Here is a 20,489-nt window from a genome sequence, read left to right on the forward strand (position 1 = left end):
TCTGGCCAACATAGTGAAACCCTGTCTCTACTGAAAATACAAAAAATTAGCCGGGTGTGGTGGTGTGCACCTGTAATCCCAGCTCCTTGGGAGGCTGAGGCAGGAGAATTGTGTGAACTTGGGAGGCGGAGGTTGCAGTGAGCTGAGATTGAGCCACTGCACTCCAGCCTGGGCAATAGTGCAAGACTCTGTCTCAAAAAAAAAAAAAAAATAGCTGGGTATGGTGGTGCACACCTGTAATCCCAGCTACTAGGGAGGCTGAGGCAGAAGAATCGTTTGAACCTGGGAGACAATGGCTGCAGTGAGCTGAGATCACGCCACTGCACTCCCGCCTGGGAGACAGAGATTCCGTCTCAAAAGAAAAAAAAAAAAATTACTTGGGAACCATTTGATGCATTCAAGTTTTGCTGTTATGCCCTGTTAGGTGGGTATTAGGCAGTGTGCAATCTAAGGCTAATTTTCCCCTCTAATGAGGCAAGACCTTGCTTAGTCCTCTACCCAATGACCTGTGAATTCTGAACAGGCACCATTCTTGGCCCGGAGTGTCAAGCACTATTCCAATGCATTCAGATGGTTCTTTCCCAAGAAGCAAGTAATTATGTCACACGTGTGTGCTGATGTACTCTGCTACATATCCAGGGGTTTATCTGCAGATCTCTAGGGTTCTCTCTCTGTGCAGAACTCTGTGGCACCCTTCCTTACAAGCTGCAGTTACCTTGTTCTTTCTGGACTCAGCTCTGTTACAACCAAGGAAGTCAGCTGGCCTCTTAGTTCTCCAGCTAAGCAATTGCAGGGCTCACCTCACATTTACCATCTCTCCAACACTATCTTTTGTCACCTGATGTCTAATGTCTTGAAAAACACATTGTTTCATGCATTTTTGTTTATTGTTGCAGCTGGGAGGGTAAATCTGGTCTTTGTTACTTCGTCTTGGACAGAAGGCGTAAATTAGGACCTTTACTCTGAAATGGACATTTTTGAGAAGAGTGAAATGAGTTACATTTTACAAGATTCTTCTTGTTACTGTGTTGAGAATGAAAGAGGGTTAAGGGCAGAATTAAGGAGAGAAATTAGGAGTCTATAGCAAGAGACAGTGTTGGCTTGGACTCGTGAGGTGGTAGTGGGGGCCATCAGAAAGTGGTAGAGGCCAGGCTCAGTGGCTCATGCCTGTATCCCAACAGTTTGGGAGGCTGAGGAAGGAGACAGGAGGATCCCCTGAGAGCAGCAATTTGAGATCAGCCTGGGCAACACAGGGAGACCCTGTCTGTACAAATATATATATATATTTTTTTTTGTAGAGACAGAGTCTTGCTCTGTCACCCAGGCTGGAGTGCAGTGGTGTGATATCGGCTCACTGTAACCTCCACCTCCTGGGTTCAAGCAATTCTCCTGCCTCAGCCTCCTGAGTAGCTAGGACTACAGGCGCATGCCGCCACTGATTTCTTTTGTATTTTAGTAGAGACGGGGTTTCACCATGTTGCCCAGGCTGGTCTCAAACTCCCGAGCTCAGACAATCCAACCGCCTTGGGCTCTCAAAGTGCTAGGATTATAGGTGTCAGCCACCACACCCAGCCTCTACAAATAATTTTTTTTTTTTTTTTTTGAGATGGAGTATTGCTCTATTGCCTGGGCTGGAGTGCAGTGGCGTAACCTTGGCTCACTGCAACCTTTGCCTCCCAGGTTCCAGAAATTCTCCTGCCTCAGCCTCCCGAGTAGCTGGGATTACAGGCGCCCGCCACCACGCCCAGCTAATTTTTGTATTTTTAGTAGAGACAAGGTTTTACCATGTTGGCCAGGCTGGTCTTGAACTCCTGACTTTGTGATCCGCCCACCTCGGCCTTTCAAAGTGCTGGGATTACAAGCGTGAGCCACTGCGCCTGGCCAAATAATTTTAAAAATTTGCCGGGTGAGGTGATGTGCGCCTGGGGTCCCACCTACTCGGGAGGCTGACGTGGGAGGACTGCTTGAGTGCAGGAGGCTGAGGCTGCGGTGAGCTATGATTGTACCACTGCTCTCCAACCTGGGTGATGCAGCAAGTCCCTCTCCCCTCAACACACATAGCAGAAAAAAAAAAGAGAGAGACAGAGAAAGTTGTAGAATCTGGGCAAAGTTAGAGCTGCCAGAGGTGTCTGAAGGAATGGTGTGGGGTGTGGGAGGAATAAGATGCTTCCAAGCCTTCTGGCTTGAGTAAGTGGAGGAATGGAGTTTCATTCATTGAGCTGGAGAAGACTGCAGGAGGAAGTGTGGGGAGCATGAGACATGTTCTTCTTGGGCTGCCTATTCTCCAAGAGAAAAAAAGTTTTTCTTAAGTCACTGTACAAGTGAAGATTTCAAAGCAGGCAGTGGAGTAGATGTGGAGTTTAGGGGAATGGTCTGGGCTGGAGATAAATATTTGGGAGTCATAACGATATGAAAATGTAACCTTAAAATGTATTTAAGGCTCTAAGACTGGAGGAGATTCATCTAAGGAGTGAGAGCAGACAGCAGAGAGATCCAACACTGAACTCTTACACCTGCACCATGTAAAGGCTGGGAAAAAGAGAAGGACCAGCAGCAGTCACAAAAGTAGGCAGAACACCCAGCAATGTTTCAACAAGGACTAAGTGGGCCGGGCACGGGGCTGCATGCCTGTAATCCCAGCGCTTTGGGAGCAGAGACAGGAGGATCGCTTGAGCCCAAGAGTTTGAGACCAGCCTGGGCAGCACAGTGAGATCCCTCTCTAGAAAAACAATTTTAACTAGCTGGGCATGGTGGCACCTGCCTGCAGTCCCAGCTACTCAGGGAGACTGATGTGGGAGGATTTCTTGAGCTGGGGAGGTTGAGGCTGCAGTGAGCTATGATCTCATCACTGCACTCCAGCTTGGACAACTGATCAAGACTCTGTCTCAAAAGGAAAAAAAAAAATGAAAATATGAAGCAGGCTGGGTGCAGTGGCTCATGCATGCCTGCAACACCAACACTTTCGGAGGCAAAGCAGGAGGATCCCTTGAGCCCAAGAGCTTGAAGCCAGCTTGGGCAACAAAGCAAGACCCCAGTCTCTACAATTTTTTAAAAAAATTAGTCAGGCCTGGGGGTGAATGCCGGGAGTCCCAGCTACTCAGGAATTCGAGGTGGGAGGATCACTTGAGCCTAGAGTTTAAGACCAGCCTAGGGAACACAGACTCTGTCCCTACAAAACATTTAAAAATTAGCCACTGTAATCCCAGCACTCTGGAAGGCCAAGGCAGGAGGACTGCTTGAGCCCAGGAGTCTGAAGCTGCACTGAGCTAGGATGACACCACTGCATTCCAGCCCGGGCAACAGAGACCTTGTCCCAAAAGAAAGCAAAAAGAAAAAACAGCAAAAAACACGTTAATTCTGAGCCACGGGTAAACAATTTCTCTTATTCTCTTTTTGAGATATTTAAAAATAAATATGTGACCAGGCACGGTGGCTCACACCTGTAATCCCAGCACTTTGGGAGGCAGAGGTGGGCGCATCACCTGAGGTCAGGAGTTGGAGACCAGCCTGGCCAAGAGGGTAAAACCCCGTTTCTACTAAAAATACAAAATTAGCAGAGCGTGGTGGTGCAGACCTGTAATACCAGCTACTTGGGAGGCTGAGGCAGGCGAATCCCTTGAACTCAGGAGGTGGAGGTTGTAATGAGCCAAGATGGTGACACTGCACTCCAGCCTGGGCAACAAGAATGAAACTCCATCTAAGAAAAAAATATATATATAATTCAGTCAGACTACTATAATGTCCGACTATGCCCATGATTGGCTGGTGATGCCACCCACCCTATCAGAAAAGGTTAGGACAGGATGTTGCAGTTTATCAGAAAAAACTCGAGGACTTTAAGGCCCAGATTCACCGGTTACTGGTGGTGATCTGCTCTGCAGGTACAAACTGCAATCACGTTAAAAAAAAAAAAAAAAAAAAAAGAAGAAGAAGAAGAAGAAAGGCCAGGCGCGGTGGCTCCTGCCTGTAATCCCAGCTCTCTGGGAGGCTGAGGTGGGCGGAACACCTGAAGTCGAAGTTTGAGACCAGCCTGACCAACATGGAGAAACCCTGTCTTTACTAAAAATAGAAAATCAGCCGGGCTTGGTGGCACATGCCTGTAATCCCAGCTACTTGGGAGGCTGAGGCAGGAGAATCGCTTGAACCCGGGAGGCCGAGGTTGCAGTGAGCCAAGATCGCATCATTGCACTCCAACCAGGGCAACAAGAGTGAAACTCCGTCTCAAAAAAAAAAAAGAGAGAAAATTAAATAACAGCAAGCAACTGCATGCACGTTTGAGGGCGGTGTCCGGGGTGAGAAAGGCCCCGCCAGCAATCCATGCCACAATCAGCGATGGCTGAGCGGGTCTGGACCTCGGGGGACCAGGCTGCACGCCTCCAAGCAAATGCACAGCGCGGCTAAATTGGATTCGACAGCACCGGAAACGGCGACTCCCACTTGGGGCGCTGCGGACACACGAGTAGAGGCTGCCTTCCAGGAAGCAAACAAAAAAAGGGGGGAAAAGGGGGGGAAAGAAAGAAAGAAAGAGAAAAAGGAGGGCGAGTGGCAAGCAGGGGCCTCGGCCGCCGCCCACACGCCCCGCAGCGTGCTCGTCCCCCGCGCAGGGCTCCCGGCCGCAGCCCTCGGCCATCGGCCGCTCCCAGGTGGCCCAGGCCTCTGACTCCGCGGCCGGCCCGGCGCGGCCCGGCGCCCTCAGGTGCGTACCCCGCCCCCGCCGCCGCCGCCGCCATTAAGGGCGGGTTGCCTTTCGGAGGCACTAACGTCCTACTCCCGAGGGCCTGGGGAAGGGAGGTCACCCGGCCGCAGCGGGAGGTAGCACCCCGGCACACCCCGGCGCCCCGAGGCGAGGCCCCCCCCGAACCCCGGTCCCCACGGGCAGGACCAGAGGTGTGAGGGTGGGGGCGGGGAAGCCTTGCCGCGGGGGCAATGGTCCTACGCACGGAGCGCGCATCCCTCTCCTTCCTGATTGGCCGAGCGGGGGGTGTGCGTGACGTCACGCTCCGCCCGGCGTACGTGGGGCGCTCGCGCTGCGTGCGGGCGCGCTTGATTGGTTAGGTGAGGGGGCGGGGCCGCCGCTGTTACCCCGCAACTGCGCCTCGGATCCGCCCCCTGACGTCACGCGCGCCCAGAGGCCCAGGTTGTGGGTTTTGTCCGTCGATACGGTCCTCGCGACGGTCTCCGGGGATCTGTTTGTTGGCGAAAAACCAATCCAGACTCCCAAGGAAAAAGGCCGAGGCCCGGGAATTTCCCGTTGCAATTCTGGTTTCCAGTTCAAGGGGGGAAAAGTTTCGCAGGGCTGTATTCTCCACCCCTCAAGCCCACGCTTTCTTGTTTCTTAATAACAGCGTCGTTGAGATCCATTGTAAAATTCACCTTTAAAGAGTGAATAATTCAGTGCACAGAGTTGTGCAGCCTTTGCCACTAATTGCAGAACGTTTTCAGCACCCGAGGAGAAGAAATTCCAATCCCATTAGGCCGTCATTCCCCGGTCCCCACCCTGTTCCTACCCCCAGCCCCTGGCAATCACTTTTGTCTCCATGGATTTGCCTATTCTGGACATTTCGTGTGGATAGAATCATCCCAAGTTTTTCGTGTGTCTGGCTTCTTTCCTTCTTTATGGCTGAATAAAAATCCATGATATGAATACACAGCATTTTGATTTTCCATCCATTGATGGCTATTTGGGTCATTTCCACCTTTTGGCTGTTATGAATAATACTGGTATGAACATTGGTGTACACGTTTTTGTGCGGACATTTGTTTTCAATTCTCATAGGTGTATACCAAGGACTGGAATTGCTGGGCCAAGCTTTGTGTTTTAAGGAAAATTAAAAATCGTGTTTTAGTTTCGTGCTGGTAATTTGAAGTAAGCAGATGTCTAGATATAAGCTTGGAAACTGGCCAGTTGGAGATTGCTCACGGCTGCAATTGAAGACTCCAGCAGCCTTTTCTCCTCTTTGCTTCCATTTGGAGAGGAAGGCATCATAGGCTGTGTGACTTCCGTGGACGCGGGGCTTGGCACCAGCCTGCAGTTGGGATCAATCTTCAGTGGCGATTTGGAGTGGGTCACGGTTCTTCCTGCCTGTCTGCCTGTTTGGTCCCTGACGTCTGCTCCCCAGGGCCCTGGCTCTTCCCCCACGCCTTCAGCCTGCACAGTCCCTTCTCTCATTCTCAGGCTGCGGAACCTGGAAGTACAGTTTTCCCCCCTTACCCGCTGTTTCAGTTACCGGAGGTCAACCGTGGTCTGAAAATATTACATGGAAAATTCCAGAAATAAACAATTTATAAGTTTTAAATTGCACGCTGTGATGAAATCTCGCGCTGTGCAGCCTGGCAGTGAATCGTCCCCTTTGTTCAGCGTCCCCACGCTGTGGGCGCTCCGCACCCATAGTCACTTAGTAGCTGGCTCGGTTATCAGATCGACCGTCACAGTGTCCCAGTGTATGTGTTCAAGTCACCCTTATTTTCCGTCATAATGGCCCCAAAGCACAAGAGTAGTGATGCTGGGAATTTGGATAGGCCAAAGAGAAGCCGTAAAGTGCTTCCTCTAAGTGAAAAGGTGAAAGTTCTCGACTTAATCAGGAAAGAAAAAAAATCCTATGCTGAGGTTGCTAAGATCTACGGGAAGAATGAATCTTCCATCCGTGAAATTGTGAAGAAGGAAAAAGAAATTCGTGCTAGTTTTGCTGTCTCACCTCCAACTGCTAAAGTGACGGCCACGGTGCGTGATAAGTGCTTAGTTAAGATGGAACAGGCACTGCATTTGTGGGTAGAAGAGATGAACAGAAAACGTGTTCCCATTGACAGCAACGTGTTGCGCCAGAAAGCCTTGAGCCTATACCAAGACTTCAGCAAGGGATGCTCTGAAACTGACACCAAGCCATTTACTGCGAGTAAGGGATGGTTACACAGATTCAGGCATAGATTCTCACATCACTACAAGAAGAAGAAGAAGGGTAAGTACGTTACAACAAGTTATATTGAGAGAGAGAGATCGAGAGAGAGATCACATTCACATAACATTACAGTACTTGATATACTTATTCTATTATTGTTAATTTCTTACTGTGCCTAATTTATAAATTAAAATTCATCATAGGTGTGTATGTACAGGTTGAACATCTCTAATCCAAAAATCCAAAATTTGATCTGTTCCAAAATCCAGAACTTATTGAATGCTGACCTGATGCAAGTTGAAAATTCTATACCTGTCACCTTTGCCTTTTTTTTTTTTTTTTTTTTTTTGAGACAGAGTCTTGCCCTGTCACCCAGGCTGGAGTGAAGTATTGCGATATCGGCGAACTGCAAGCTTCACCTCCCGGATTCAAGCTATTCTCCTGCCTCAGCCTCCAGAGTAGCTGGGATGACAGACGTGCACCACCACGCCCAGCTCATTTTTATGCTTTTAGTAGAGATGGGGTTTCACCATGTTGGCTAGACTGATCTCAAAATCTTGACCTCAGGTGATTCACCCACCTCAGCCTCCCAAAGTGCTGGGATTACAGGCATGAGTCACTGCGCCTGGCGGGCCTTCTTTTTTTTCTCTTGAGACAGAGTCTTGCCTTGTTGCCCAGGGTCTCGCCCTGTTGAAATGGTGGGATAACAGCTCACTGCAGCCTCGACCTCCTGGGCTCAAGCAATTCTCCCATCTCAGCCTCCTGAATAGCTGGGACCACAGGCCTGCACCCCCACACCTGACTAATTTTTAATTTTTTTGTAAAGGCAGTCCCATTATGTTGCCGGGCTGGTCCCACTATATTGCCTGGACTCACCAACATGGTGAAACCTTGTCTCTACTAAAAATACAAAAATTAGCCAGACGTGGTGGTGCACACCTGTAATCCCAGCTACTCGGGAGGCTGAGGCAGGAAAATCACTTGAACCTGGGAGGCAGAGGTTGCAGTGAGCCCAGATCACGACACTGTACTCCAGCCTGGGCGACAGAGTGAGACTCCATCTCAAAAAAAAAAAAAGAACATAATAGATTTAGGGTTTGGCACTATTCGCAGTTCCAAGCATCCACTGAGGGTCTTGGAACGAGTCCCCCAAAGATAAGGGGGAGACTCCTGGCCCTTCATTTCTCTTGTCCTCCCAGTTGATTCATCTGCATTCCTACATGCCCTGGGGCCATTTCACGGGTGTCTGGCTTCTTTTACTGTATTGCTTGTGATTCCCCTACACATCTTGCCATCAGTATACATTTTTTTGGGGGGTGGGGACGGAGTCTTGCTCTGTCGCCCAGGCTGAAGTAACAGTGGCACGATCACGTCCCACTGCAACCTCTGCCTCCTGAGTTCAAGAGATTTTCCTGCCTCAGCCTCCTGAGTAGCTGGGATTACAGGAGCGTGCCACCATGCCCAGCTAATTTTTTTTTTGAGATAGAGTTTTCTTCTTGTTGCCCAGGCTGGAGTGCAATGGCATGATCTTGGCTCACTGCAACCTCCGCCTCCTGGGTTCAAGCAATTCTCCCTGCTTCAGACTCCCAAGTAGCTAGGATTACAGGCGCCCACCACCACACCTGTCCTTTTTTTTTTTTTTTTTTTTTGTATTTTTAGTAGAGACAGTGTTTCACCATGTTGGCCAGGCTGGTATGGAGCTCCTGACCTCAGGTGATCTGCCCGCCTCTGACTCCCAGATTAAAGATGTGAGCCACCTCGCCTGGCCACTAGTATACGTTTTTACATTGCAGATGCTTAGTATTATTTTTGTTGTATGGTGAATCGTGTACTCTTGAGTTTGTACTTGTAGGCTGAGCTGTGAAGCAGGTAGAATTTATTAATTAAAACTAAGCCCTGTGGCTGGGTGTGATGGCTCATGCCTGTAATCCCAGCATTTTAGGAGGCTGAGGCAGGAGGATTGCTTGAGTCCAGGAGTTCAAGACCAGCCTGGGCAACATGGCAAAACTCCATCTTTACCAAAAAAAGTAATAATAATACAAAAGTTAGGTGGGTACAGTGGTGTGCGCCTGTGGTCCCAGCTACTTGGTAGGTTGAGGTGGGAAGATCACTAGAGCTTGGGAATCCCAGGCTGTAGGGAGCTATGATCATGCCACTACACTCCAGTCTGGGTGATAGAGCAAGACCCTGTCTCAAAAGAAAAAAGCAAAACAAAACAGAAAACAAGCCCTGAGTCTGGGCGCAGTGTCTCATTCCTGTAATTCCAGTATTTTGGGAGGCTGAGGCAGGAGAATGGTTTGAGCCTAGGAGTTTAAGACCAGCCTGGGCAACATAGTGAAACCTTGTCTCTACAAAAAAATAAAAATCAAAAATCAAAAAATTAGCCGTTCATGGTAAGCTGTGATCTTACCACTGCACTTCGATCTGGAGGACAGAGCGAGACTGTCTGAAAACCAGAACAAAACCAGAAATCTAAGCCCTTTAAAACCTGAAAAATTAACCTTTGGAAAGGAAAATCTAGGAACAGTTTTTAAAAATAAATCAGGCCACTATTTCAAGATTTCAGAGTTTTCATAAAGGGAGTGGATGACATTCCAAACGATGAAAGGTTGTAAGGGATAGATACAGATTCTAGATCAGTGATGGGCAAACCTTGTTTGTAAGGATAGTAAATATTTTTGGCTTTGGGGACATGGGGTCTTTGTCACATGCATGCAAACCTTCCTTTGCAGGAAAGCAGCTGTAGACAAGATGTAAACAAGTGAATGTGACTGTGTTCTGACAAAGCTTAATTTACAAAAATAGGCTGCAGTCTGGATTTGACCTGTAGGCTGGAGATTTTTCTAGGTATTTGCTTTTCATTAGTAAAATATTACATTAGAAGGACAGAAGGTCCTCCAGGATTGCTGGGAAAACAAAATGAGATTTGGAAGTTTTTGGAGTTTACATCTACAGTTTTAAAGGAGCAAAAAGGGCTGGGCACGGTGGCTCATGCCTGTAATCCCAGCACTTTGGGAGGCTGAGCCAGGCAGATCACCTTAGGTCAGGAGTTCGAGACCAGCCTGGCTAACATGGTGAAACCCTGTCTCTACTAAAAATACAAAAATTAGCTGGGTGTGGTGGCATGCACCTGTAATTTCAGCTACTCGGGAGGCAGAGGTTGCAGTGAGCTGAGATTGCACCACTGCACTCCAGCCTGAGCCACAGAGCAAGACTCCATCTCAAAATAAAAGAGCAAAAAGTTAAGTACTGTGTAAAAATCTGTCATCTCAATAAATGGTACTGGCACTTCAGATGTGAGTAGGAAAATGGTTAATAACTATATCAGCTTTGGGAGATTTTATTCTGTGGTACAAGTTCTTACGGTCAAGGATTTTGAGCTTTATTAGAGTGCAGTGAAATTTTCTCAGGAAAATGTACTTGGGACGGGAAACACTGTGTTGGCTTATAGTCATATTTCATTATTTTCAGTTTTCTATTAATGCATGCTGTGTTCCAAATCATAAAATATAAAAGACAACATTCCTGCCTCCATTTGTTGTTATGTACAAAATGCAAAGAAAGTACAATAATTATGAAACACTCAGCCCAGCACAGTGGCTCACACCTGTAATCCCAGCACTTTGGGAGGATGAGGCAGGAGATCACTTAAGCCCAGGAGTTCGAGACCAGCCTGGGCAACATGGCGAAACCCCCTCTCTACAAAAAATACGAAAATTAGCTGAACATGGTGGCGCATGCCTGGGATTCCAGCTACTCAGGAGGCTGAGGTGGGAGGATCTCCTAAGCCCAAGGAGGCAGAGGCTGCAGTGAGCTGTGATTGCACCACTGCATTCCAGCCTGGGTGACAGAGTAAGACCCTGCCTCAAAAAATGATAACAATTATTATGAAACACTTGTTTTTTCAATGATTACTGGTAGCATAGTTGACGCCAACTGATAGTATCTTTTTTTGAATTCCACCTGGTATCATCCTGCCTATTATTTTATTCTTTTTTTCAATTTTTTAATTTCTATTTTTGTTTGTGTTTTTATTTTTATTTTCTTTTTTGTTAAATAGCAGACTTTTGACATCAGAGCCTGTTTAGGGATTACTGTGGTATAATATTCTAGGGGTGGGCCGGGTGCAATGGCTCATGCCTGCAATCCCAGCACTTCGGAAGGCTGAGGCAGGCGGATCATGAAGTCAGGAGATCGAGACCACGGTGAAACCCCGTCTACTAAAAATAAAAAAAACTTAGCCAGGCGTGGTGGCGGGCGCCTGTAGTCCCAGCTACTCGGGAGGCTGAGGCAGGAGAATGGCGTGAACCTGGGAGGCAGAGCTTGCAGTGAGCCGAGATTGCGCCACTGCACTCCAGCCTGGGCAACAGAGTGAGACTCCGTCTCAAAAAAAAAAAAAAAAAAAAAAAAAAAATTCTGGGAGTGACAGAACTGTTTTATACCTTGATTTTAATAGTAGCTATATGACTTTATATATGTCAAAATTCATAAGGGCCAGGCGGGTGACTGACACTTGTAATCCCAACACTTTGGGAGGCCAAGGCAGCAGATCACCTAAGGTCAGGAGTTCGAGACCAGCCTAGGCAACATGGTGAAACCTCCTCTCTATTAAAAAAAATGTAAAAAATGACCTGGGCATGACGGCATACACCTGTAGTCCCAGCTACTCAGGAGGCTGAGGCACGAGGATTGCTTGAGCCTGGGATGGGGAGGTTGCAGTGAGCTGAGAGTGCTCCACTGCACTCCAGCCTGGGTGACAGAGTGAGACCCTGTCTCAAAAAAGAAAAAAAAAAAATCATAGAACTGTACACTGAAAAGGGTGAACTTTGCTATAAAAAAATTATAGTTAAATATTAAATCATTTTTAGCTGACTCTGAGCACACTACCTGTGTGTCAGCCCTGCTCTACAGGGTACAGAAAAAAAACATTAAGTGACATAAACGAGTATTTCACCTTTATAATTAAAGAAATGAAACATATCCTTATCTAGTCTGGTTTACATCAGATAAAAGAATTTTTATTTAAAAACTGTTTCCTTTATGTTAGGCTGGGCGAGGTGGCTCACGCCTGTAATCCCAGCACTTTGGGAGATCAAGGCGGTAGGATAATTTGAGGTCAGGAGTTCAAGACCAGCCTGGCCAACATGGTGAAACCCCATCTCTACTAAAAATACAAAAACTAGGCTGGGTGCAGTGGCTCACGCTTGTAATCCCAGCACTTTGGGAGGCCGAGGCGGGTGGATCACGAGGTCAGGAGATCGAGACCATCCTGGCTAACACGGTGAAACCTCGTCTCTACTAAAATTACAAAAAATTAGCTGGGCACGGTGACACGTGCCTGTAGTCCCAGTTACTCAGGAGGCTGAAGCAAGAGAATCGCTTGAACCCGGGAGGCGGAGGTTGCGATGAGCTGAGATCAAGCCACTGCACTCCAGCCTGGGCAGCAAAAGCAAAACTCCATCTCAAAAAAAAAAAAAAAAAAAAAAGAATTTTTATCTTTTTAAAAATCTCACAGGAAATGGATTGCATGATTGTTTTGACCATTTTTCTTCATGCTAAATAAAGTACGCAGACTTAAGCATTGAGTTAAGAGATCGGTGTTTTGATTGCCTTTTGGTCGGCATCAGGGAGAGACCTCTCTGAGCTTGGAGGTTGTTTTAAGGACGCGGGGTGCCATGATTCTAGTAATTGTGTGTGTGTGTGTGTGTGTGTCTGCGCGCATGTCACACAACAACCCATAAATAAATATCTTATAATTCATCTTCCAGGCACTTGAGAATGAAGAGACCACTGTTACAATTTCACTGGCAGGGCGGGCATGGGCTGGGACTGCCCCACCTAGGACATGTGGTCACCCGCCTTATTTTCCCCTCCTGGGGCCTTTCTTCTGTTTGCCCTTCTGCTCCTCCACTGCGGTTGCAGCCTCTGCCATTCCTTAAACCATCTGTACACCCCCCAGCAGGATCCCATGCTCTCTCTGTCCTTTCACGGAAAATAATATTTCCCTTGGAGGGTATGTGAGTTTTAAATTGGGTGATTATAAAAGCATCGGCGTGTAGAATGTAGTTCGGTACATGTTCATTTTCTTTTTTTCCATCCAACCTCTCTTTTATTTGATTTTTTAAAATCTCTTTGGCCGGGCGCAGTGGCTCACGCCTGTCATCCCAGCACTTTGGGAGGCCAAGGAGGGAAGATCACTTGAGGTCAGGAGTTTGAGACTGGCCTGGCCAATGTGATGAAACCCTGTGTCTACTAAAAATACAAAAATTAGCCAGGCATGGTGACCCAAGCCTGTAGTCTCAGCTACTTGGGAGGCCAAGGCAGGAGAATTGCTGGAACCCGGGAGGCGGAGGTTGCAGTGAGCTGAGATTGCACCACTGCATTCCAGCCTGGGCACAGAGTGAGATTCCATCTCAAAAACAAATAAATAAATACAATTAAAACTGTTTTATTGAGATAAAATTCACATACTTATACAATTCACCCATTTGAAGTATACAGTTCAGGCTGTACATGGTAAGTCATGCCTGTGATCCCAACACTCTGGGAGGCTGAGGTGGAAGGATCGTTTGAGACCAGGAGTTTGAGACCAGCATGGGCAACATAATGAGACTGCTTTAAAAAATAAAAAATTAGCTGAGTGTGGTGGCACAGGCTTGTCGTCTTAGCTACCCTGGAGGCTGAGACAAGAGCATTGCTTGAGCCCAGGAGGTGAAGGCTACAGTGATTGCACCACTGTGCTCCAACTATGGTCATGGCACTGCACTTCAGCCTGGGTGACAATGAGACCCTGTCAGAAAAATAAATAAAAATTTAAAAAATAGTGGTGGGCACGGTGCCTCACACCTGTAATCCCAGCACTTTGGGAGGCCGAGGAGGGTGGATCACCTGAGCTCAGGAGTTCAAGACCAGCCTGGCCAACATGGCAAAACTCCATCTCTACTAAAAATACACAAAATTATCCGGGCATGGTAGTGCACGCCTGTAATCCCAGCTACTCAGGAGGCTGAGGCACCCAGAAGGCAGAGGTTGCAGTGAACCATGATTGTGCCACTGCACTCCAGCCTGGGAGACAGAGCAAGACCCTGTCTCAAAAAAAAAAAAAGACAATTAAAAAAAAAGTGTACCGTTCAGTGGTTTCTTAAAATATATTCACAGAATTGTACAACAATCATCAGTCAATTTTTTTTTTTTTTTTTTTTTTTTTTGTGAGATGGAGTCTGGCTCTGTCACCAGGCTGGAGTGCAGTGGCGGGATCTCAGCTAACTGCAAACTCCGCCTCCTGAGTAGGTGGGACTACAGGCGTGCACCATGACGCTTGGCTAATTTTTGTATTTTCAGTAGAGACAAGGTTTCACCATGTTGGCCAGGATGGTCTCGATCTCTTGTCCTTGTGATCTGCCCGCCTCGGCCTCCCAAAGTTCTGGGATTACAAGCGTGAGCCACCGCACCCTGCCATCACAGTCAATTTTGAACATTTTCATCACTCTGAAACCTTCTACCCTTTAGCTATCAACCCCAAATAACCACTAATCTAGTCTCAGTTCCTATAGATTTCCCTATTCTAGAAATTTAATATGAATGGAATTACATAATATGTGATTCCTTTGGATTTTTAAGTTGAGGGGATTCATAAAAGGTCAGAAGTGAAAGAAACAATCATAGGAAGTAGTTGTTTGAGCCAGGTGCAGTGGCTCACAGTTGTAATCCCAGTGACTCAGGAGGCTGAGGGGCAAGGATGGCTTGAGTCTAGGAGTTGGAGGCTGCAGCAACCCATGATTGAGCCACTGCACTCCAGCCTGGGTGACAGTGTGAGACCCTGACTCTTAAAAATAAAAAAGCCAATCAGGAGCATTGGCTCATGCCTGTAATCCCAGGGCTTCGGGAGACCAAGGCAGGTAGATCACTTGAGGTCGGGAGTTCAAGACCACCCTGGCCAACATGATGAAACCCCATCTCTACTAAAAACACAAAAAATTAGCCGGGCATGGTGGCAGGTGTCTGTAATCCCAGCTACTTGGGAAGCTGAGGCAGGAGAATGGCTTGAACTCGGGAGGCGGAGGTTGCAGTGAGCTGAGATCACACCACTGCACTCCAGCCTGGGCAACAGAGCAAGGCTCCATGTCGAAATAAAATAAAATAACGCTGGGCGCGGTGGCTCATGCCTGTAATCCCAGCACTTTGGGATACTGAGGCGTGTGGATCACCTGAGGTTAGGAGTTCAAGACCAACCTGGCCAACATGGTGAAACCCCGTCTCTACTAAAACATACAAAACTTAGCTGGGCCCCATGGCAGGTTCCTATAATCCCAGCTACTCGGAAGGCTGAGGCAGGAGAATTGCTTGAACCTGGGAGGCAGAGGTTGCAGTGGGCCGAGATTGTGCCACTGCACTCCAGCCTGGGTGACAGAGTAAGACCTTGTCTCAATAAATAAATAAATAAATAGGCAGTTGATTTAGTATCTTCTTCAATAAACAAGATGCCTGAGTACAGCCCATGGCTCTCCTGGCATGTGGTCCCATGGGGACCAGTGTATCAGGTGTTTCCTAAACTGGCATCACCTGCCTGGCCCGATGCCTCCTCAGGTGTTCATTGTTCATGCCACCTCCTGATGGCAGTTTCTTTCTGGAAAGAGGAGAAAAGAGGGAACCGTCCCCAAGTGAAGGGTGCAGGGAAGGCTCCACGAATAGTCTCAACTAAGGACCGTCCCAGGAAGGAATCTTGGGACGAGCAAAGAACAGTGAACTTCCGGTGTGACCTGGATGCACCCATTTCCAGAGAGCAGGAAGCCCGGAGAAGGCCAGTGGGTCATCGTCCCCATGGTGCTTTCCATCCTGCAGGGCTCGCGGCCTGCCCTGAAATTTCTGATAATGACATAGGACCTTCATCACCAAGGGTGCCCTGTGGGCTGTTGCTGTAGGGTCTCCCTTTTTTTTTTTGAGACGGAATCTCGCGCTGTCGCCCAGGCTGGAGTGCAGTGGTATGATCTCGGCTCACTGCAAGCTCCGCCCCCCAGGTTCATGCCATTCTCCTGCCTCAGCCTCCCAAGTAGCTGGGACTACAGGCGCCCGCCACCACGCCCAGCTAATTTTTTGTATTTTTAGTAGAGACGGGGTTTCATCGTGTTAGCCAGGATGGTCTCGATCTCCTGACCTCGTGATCCGCCTGCCTCGGCCTCCCAAAGTGCTGGGATTTTTTTTTTTTTGGACGGAGTCTTGCCCTGTTGCCTCACCTGGAGGGCAGTGGTATAATCTTGGCTCACTGCAACTTCCGCCTCCTGGGTTCAAGCAATTCTGCTGCCTCAGCCTCCGGAGCTGGGATTACAGGCGCCCACCACCATGCCTGACTAATTTTTAGTAGAGAAGGAAGTCTCACCATGTTGTCCAGGCTGGTCTCGAACTCCGACCTCAAGTGATCCGCTCGCCTCAGCCTCCCAAAGTGTTGGGATTATAGGCGTAAGCCACCATGCTGGCTGCATTTCTTTCTTTTTTTCTTTTTCTTTTTTTTTTTTTTTGAGACGGAGTCTCGCTCTGTCACCCAGGCTGGAGTGCAGTGGCGCCATCTCGGCTCACTGCAAGCTCCGCCTCCCGGGTTCATGCCATTCTCCTGCTTCAGCCTCCCAAGTAGCTGGGACTACAGGCACCCGCCACCACGCCCGGCTAATTTTTTTTATTTGGTAGAGACGGGGTTTCACTGTGTTAGCCAGGATGGTCTTGATCTCCTGACCTTGTGATCCGCCTGCCTCAGCCTCCCAAAGTGCTGGGATTACAGTCCTGAGCCACCGCGCCCAGCCCCGGCCCCATTTCTTAATACACATTGAGTGTGATGACGTCATAGATCAATGGCAACTGAAGGTGTGAAGAAGTGGAAATAGCACTAGGCAAAAATTGTCCTGCTGTAAGTTCTAGCTTTGCTTGGACAACTTGTTAAGTTGTAAAATAAGAATACTTCTACGCCCTTTTCTCTCCCGGGGATGCTAAAGACAAAACAAAGATTATGAATGGAAATTCTCTGAGCTTCCAAAAGAATAAGGATGGAGCTGATCTAAGGGAGTGTTCTAGTGAATGGAAACATAATACACCTTTGCCGTTACATATTCTTTGATGTACATTTGCTTGGTGAGTGGAATCTAGAATGCTCAAGAAAAGACTTTCTAGGACCTACACATATCCTGGCTGGATGCTGCTTTTTCTACTCTTCAACTTAGCCAAAAAGCAGAGAGGCAATTGAGCTGCTTTTTCTGACTCCAGCTCTGTGGCCAGAACAGTCTTTGCTATGAAAAACAATATTGGCTGGGCGTGGCGGCTCACACCTGTAATCCCAGCACTGTGGGAGGCGGAAGCGAGCAGATCACTTGAGCCCAGGAGTTGGAGACCAGCCTGGGCAACATAGTGAAACCCCATCTCTACTAAAAATGCAAAAATTAGCCAAGTGTGGTGGCATGCACCTGCAGTCCCAGTCACCTGGGGGCTGAAATGGGAGGATCAACTGAGCCCAGAAGGTCGAGGCTATAGTGAACCGTGATCACACTCTAGCCTGGGTGACAGAGCAAGACGCTGTCTTGAAAACAAACAAACAAACAAAAACAGGCCAGGAGTGGTGGCTCAAACCTGTAATCCCAGCACTTTGAGAGGCCGAGGTGGACGGATAACTTGAGGTCAAGAGTTTGAGACCAGCCTGGCCAACATGGTGTAACCCCGTCTCCACCAAAAATACAAAAATTAGCCAGGTGTGGTGGCTCATGCCTGCAATCCCAGCTACTCAGGAGGTTGAGGCAAGAGAATCACTTGAACCCAGGAGGCAGAGGTTGCAATGAGCTGAGATCACGCCACTGCACTCCAGCCTGGGTGCCAGAGTGATACTCCATCTCATAAAAACAACCAAATCTCTCCCTATCCTTCCCTCCCCCTACCATTCTGTTTAATAATAATAGAGATACATAGATTTATAAAAATTTTTAACAATAACAATTTGCATCCTACTGGTTCAGCATAGCTAATGTGCTCAGAAAGATTCTAACTCTAAGGGATCCTCGAGTGTCTTCAAAGAATTTTGATAGATAGTTGCATTTTTAGAATTTCTTTTCAACCTTCCGTAACTGTCCAGACTGGCTAGGGTGTGCTGTGGTTGCAAACGACACCAGACTTTGGAGGATTAAAGGAGCAAAGACTAACTTCTTGGTCGCACTAAAAGTCTGTTGTGCATTGGCTATGAGTCTGTTTCACATTGTCCGCAATTTGGAACCCAGGCTGCTGTGGCGGTCCCATGTGAAATGTTCCCAGTGGCCACTGAGGAGGAAGAGAGAGTGTGGCAAAGTAAATTTACTTCCCTGACATCCTCAGTCCACGAAAGTTATGTGGCCACACCACATTCAAGTGGGTAAGAAATCAAACCACATGATCTGAAAGAGACGTTTGTGAATATTTCCAAATAACCCCATGTAACCTCCACACTTCGCTCCCTTAAATCTTTAGTTTTGACTGGGCCCAGTGACTCACGCCTATGATCCCAGCACTTTGGGAGGCCAAGGCGGGCAGACCACCTGAGGTCAGGAGTTCGAGACCAGCCTGACCAATATGATGAAACCCCGTCTCTACTAAAAATACAACAATTAGCTGGGTGTGGTAGTGGCTGCCTGTAATCCCAGCTATTCAGGAGGCTGAGTCAGGAGAATCGCTTGAACCTGGGAGGCAGAGGTTGCAGTGAGCCGAGATCGCGCCACTTCACTCCAGCCTGGTTGACAAGAGCAAAACTCAAAGAAAAAAAAAAAATCTTCTGTCTTCTACATGTACCCTCATGTGATCTATTTGTGTTTTGCTTACAAATAGAATTCAGTCAAATACTGGAGGGATATGATGGTAGCTGACGGGTACTTTTATTTTGCATGTTCCATTTCAAAAAGTTGTTTTTAAGATTTCAGATAATTTTTTTCAAAGAAATTTCTTAAAGCTAACTTCATTTAGAGCTTGGCAAAATGTATCAGCCAGGCACAGTGGCTCACGCCTGTCATCCCAGCACTTAAGGAGGCCAACACAGGAGGATGGCTTAAGCCCAGGAATTTGAGATCAGCCTCGGCGATAGAGCAACACGCCATCTTTACAAAAAAAAATGTTTAAAAATATAGCTGGGTCTGGTGATACAAGCCTGCAGTCCCAGCTACTCCAGAGGGTAAGGCAGGAGGATCACTTGAGCCTGGGAGTTGGAGGATGCAGCAAGCCATGATTGTGCCACTGCACTCCAGACTGGGTGACAGAGTGAGATCCTGTCTCTAAAAACAAAACAAACAAACAAAAAGCTAAAAAAAAAAAAAAAAAAAAAAGCTTGGCAAAATTTAGAGTAAGCTTTTAGGAGACAGAAGTCCAAAGGGAAGAGGGAAAGAAGGAATTTTCTCTTCCTATCTTTAGTACACAAACCCATTATATCCTTTCTATGTGCAAATGAAACAGGATGGTAGCTGTCACAACCATGCTGAAATCTGACTAAACATCATTGGATCAGTAAGATACGAATCCTCCTCTCCTCATCTGAGAAAGAGCATGCTCCTGTCACATAATATCTGAGTTTGTTTTATGGGGAGGCCATGTGTAGGTTTAGTGGAAAATATATGCTGTAAAGTTAGCATAAAAATAAATTTAAAAGGCTGAGTGTGGTGGCTTTACGCCTGTAATCGCAGCACTTTGGGAGCCCTAGGCAAGTAGATCACTTGAGGTTAGCAATTCGAGACTGGCCTGGTCCAACATGGTGAAACCCCGTCTCTACTAAAAATATAAAAATTAACCAGGCGTGGTGGTGGGAGCCTGTAACCCCAGCTACTTGGGAGGCTGAGGCAGGAGAATCGCTTGAACCTGGGAGGCAGAGGTTGCAGTGAGCCGAGATTGTGCCACTGCACTCCAGCCTGGGCGGCAGAGTAAGACTCTGTACCGCCCCCCGACCCCCGCCAAAAAAGAAAAAAAAGGCTAGGCATGGTGGCTCATGCCTGTAATCCCAGCACTTTGGGAAGCCGAGGCAGGCGGATCGCGGATCACTTGAGACCAGGAATTTAAGACCAGTGTGGGCAACATGGCAAAACCTTGTCTCTACAAAAAAAAAAAAAAAAAAAAAAGAATTCCAGGTGTGATGGTGTGTGCCTGTAGTCCCAGCTGCTTGGGACCCTACAGTGAGCTGAGATTGCGCCACTGCACTCCAGCCTGAGCGACAGAGCAAGACCCTCTGTCTAAATAAATAAATAGTTTTTAAAAAAGAAAGTTGACTGGGCACGGTGGCTCACACCTGTAATCCCAGCACTTTGGGAGGCCAAGGCAGGCGAATCGCCTCAGGTCAGGAGTTCGAGACCAGCCTGGCCAACATGGCAAACCCTGTCTCTACTAAAAATGCAAAAATTAGCTGGGTGTGGTGGCAGGCATCTGTAATCCCAGCTATTCAGGAGGCTGAGGCAGAAAAGAATCACTTGAACTCAGGCGTTGGAGGTTGCAGTGAACTGAGATTGCGCCGTTGCACCAGCCTGGGCAACAGGAGTGAAATTCAGTGTCCAAAAAACAAAATAGAAAGCAGGGTTGGGCACGGTGGCTCACACCTGTAATCCCAGCACTTTG

The 20,489-nt window shown here is 47.7% G+C and overlaps 1 protein-coding gene across 4 annotated transcripts in view; it reads left to right on the forward strand.

Moving 5' to 3' along the window:
• Positions 1-4,158: 4,158 nt before the first annotated feature.
• The window catches only part of LOC126950329 (general transcription factor II-I repeat domain-containing protein 2B-like), a 61,797-nt gene continuing 45,466 nt past the window's right edge, over positions 4,159-20,489 (forward strand). For 2 of the 4 annotated variants that reach the window (XM_050783636.1, XM_050783637.1), the window contains exon 1: positions 4,745-6,956. In XM_050783636.1, coding sequence (XP_050639593.1) covers positions 6,476-6,956 — 481 coding nt within the window. In that variant the 5' untranslated portion in view covers positions 4,745-6,475. Of the gene's footprint in view, positions 4,697-4,744; positions 6,957-20,489 lie in introns of those variants that run through there. The other 2 variants (XM_050783638.1, XM_050783635.1) reach the window with 2 other exon arrangements.

Source organism: Macaca thibetana, chromosome 3, assembly GCF_024542745.1.
Source record: "Macaca thibetana thibetana isolate TM-01 chromosome 3, ASM2454274v1, whole genome shotgun sequence".
Classification (NCBI taxonomy): domain Eukaryota; kingdom Metazoa; phylum Chordata; class Mammalia; order Primates; family Cercopithecidae; genus Macaca; species Macaca thibetana.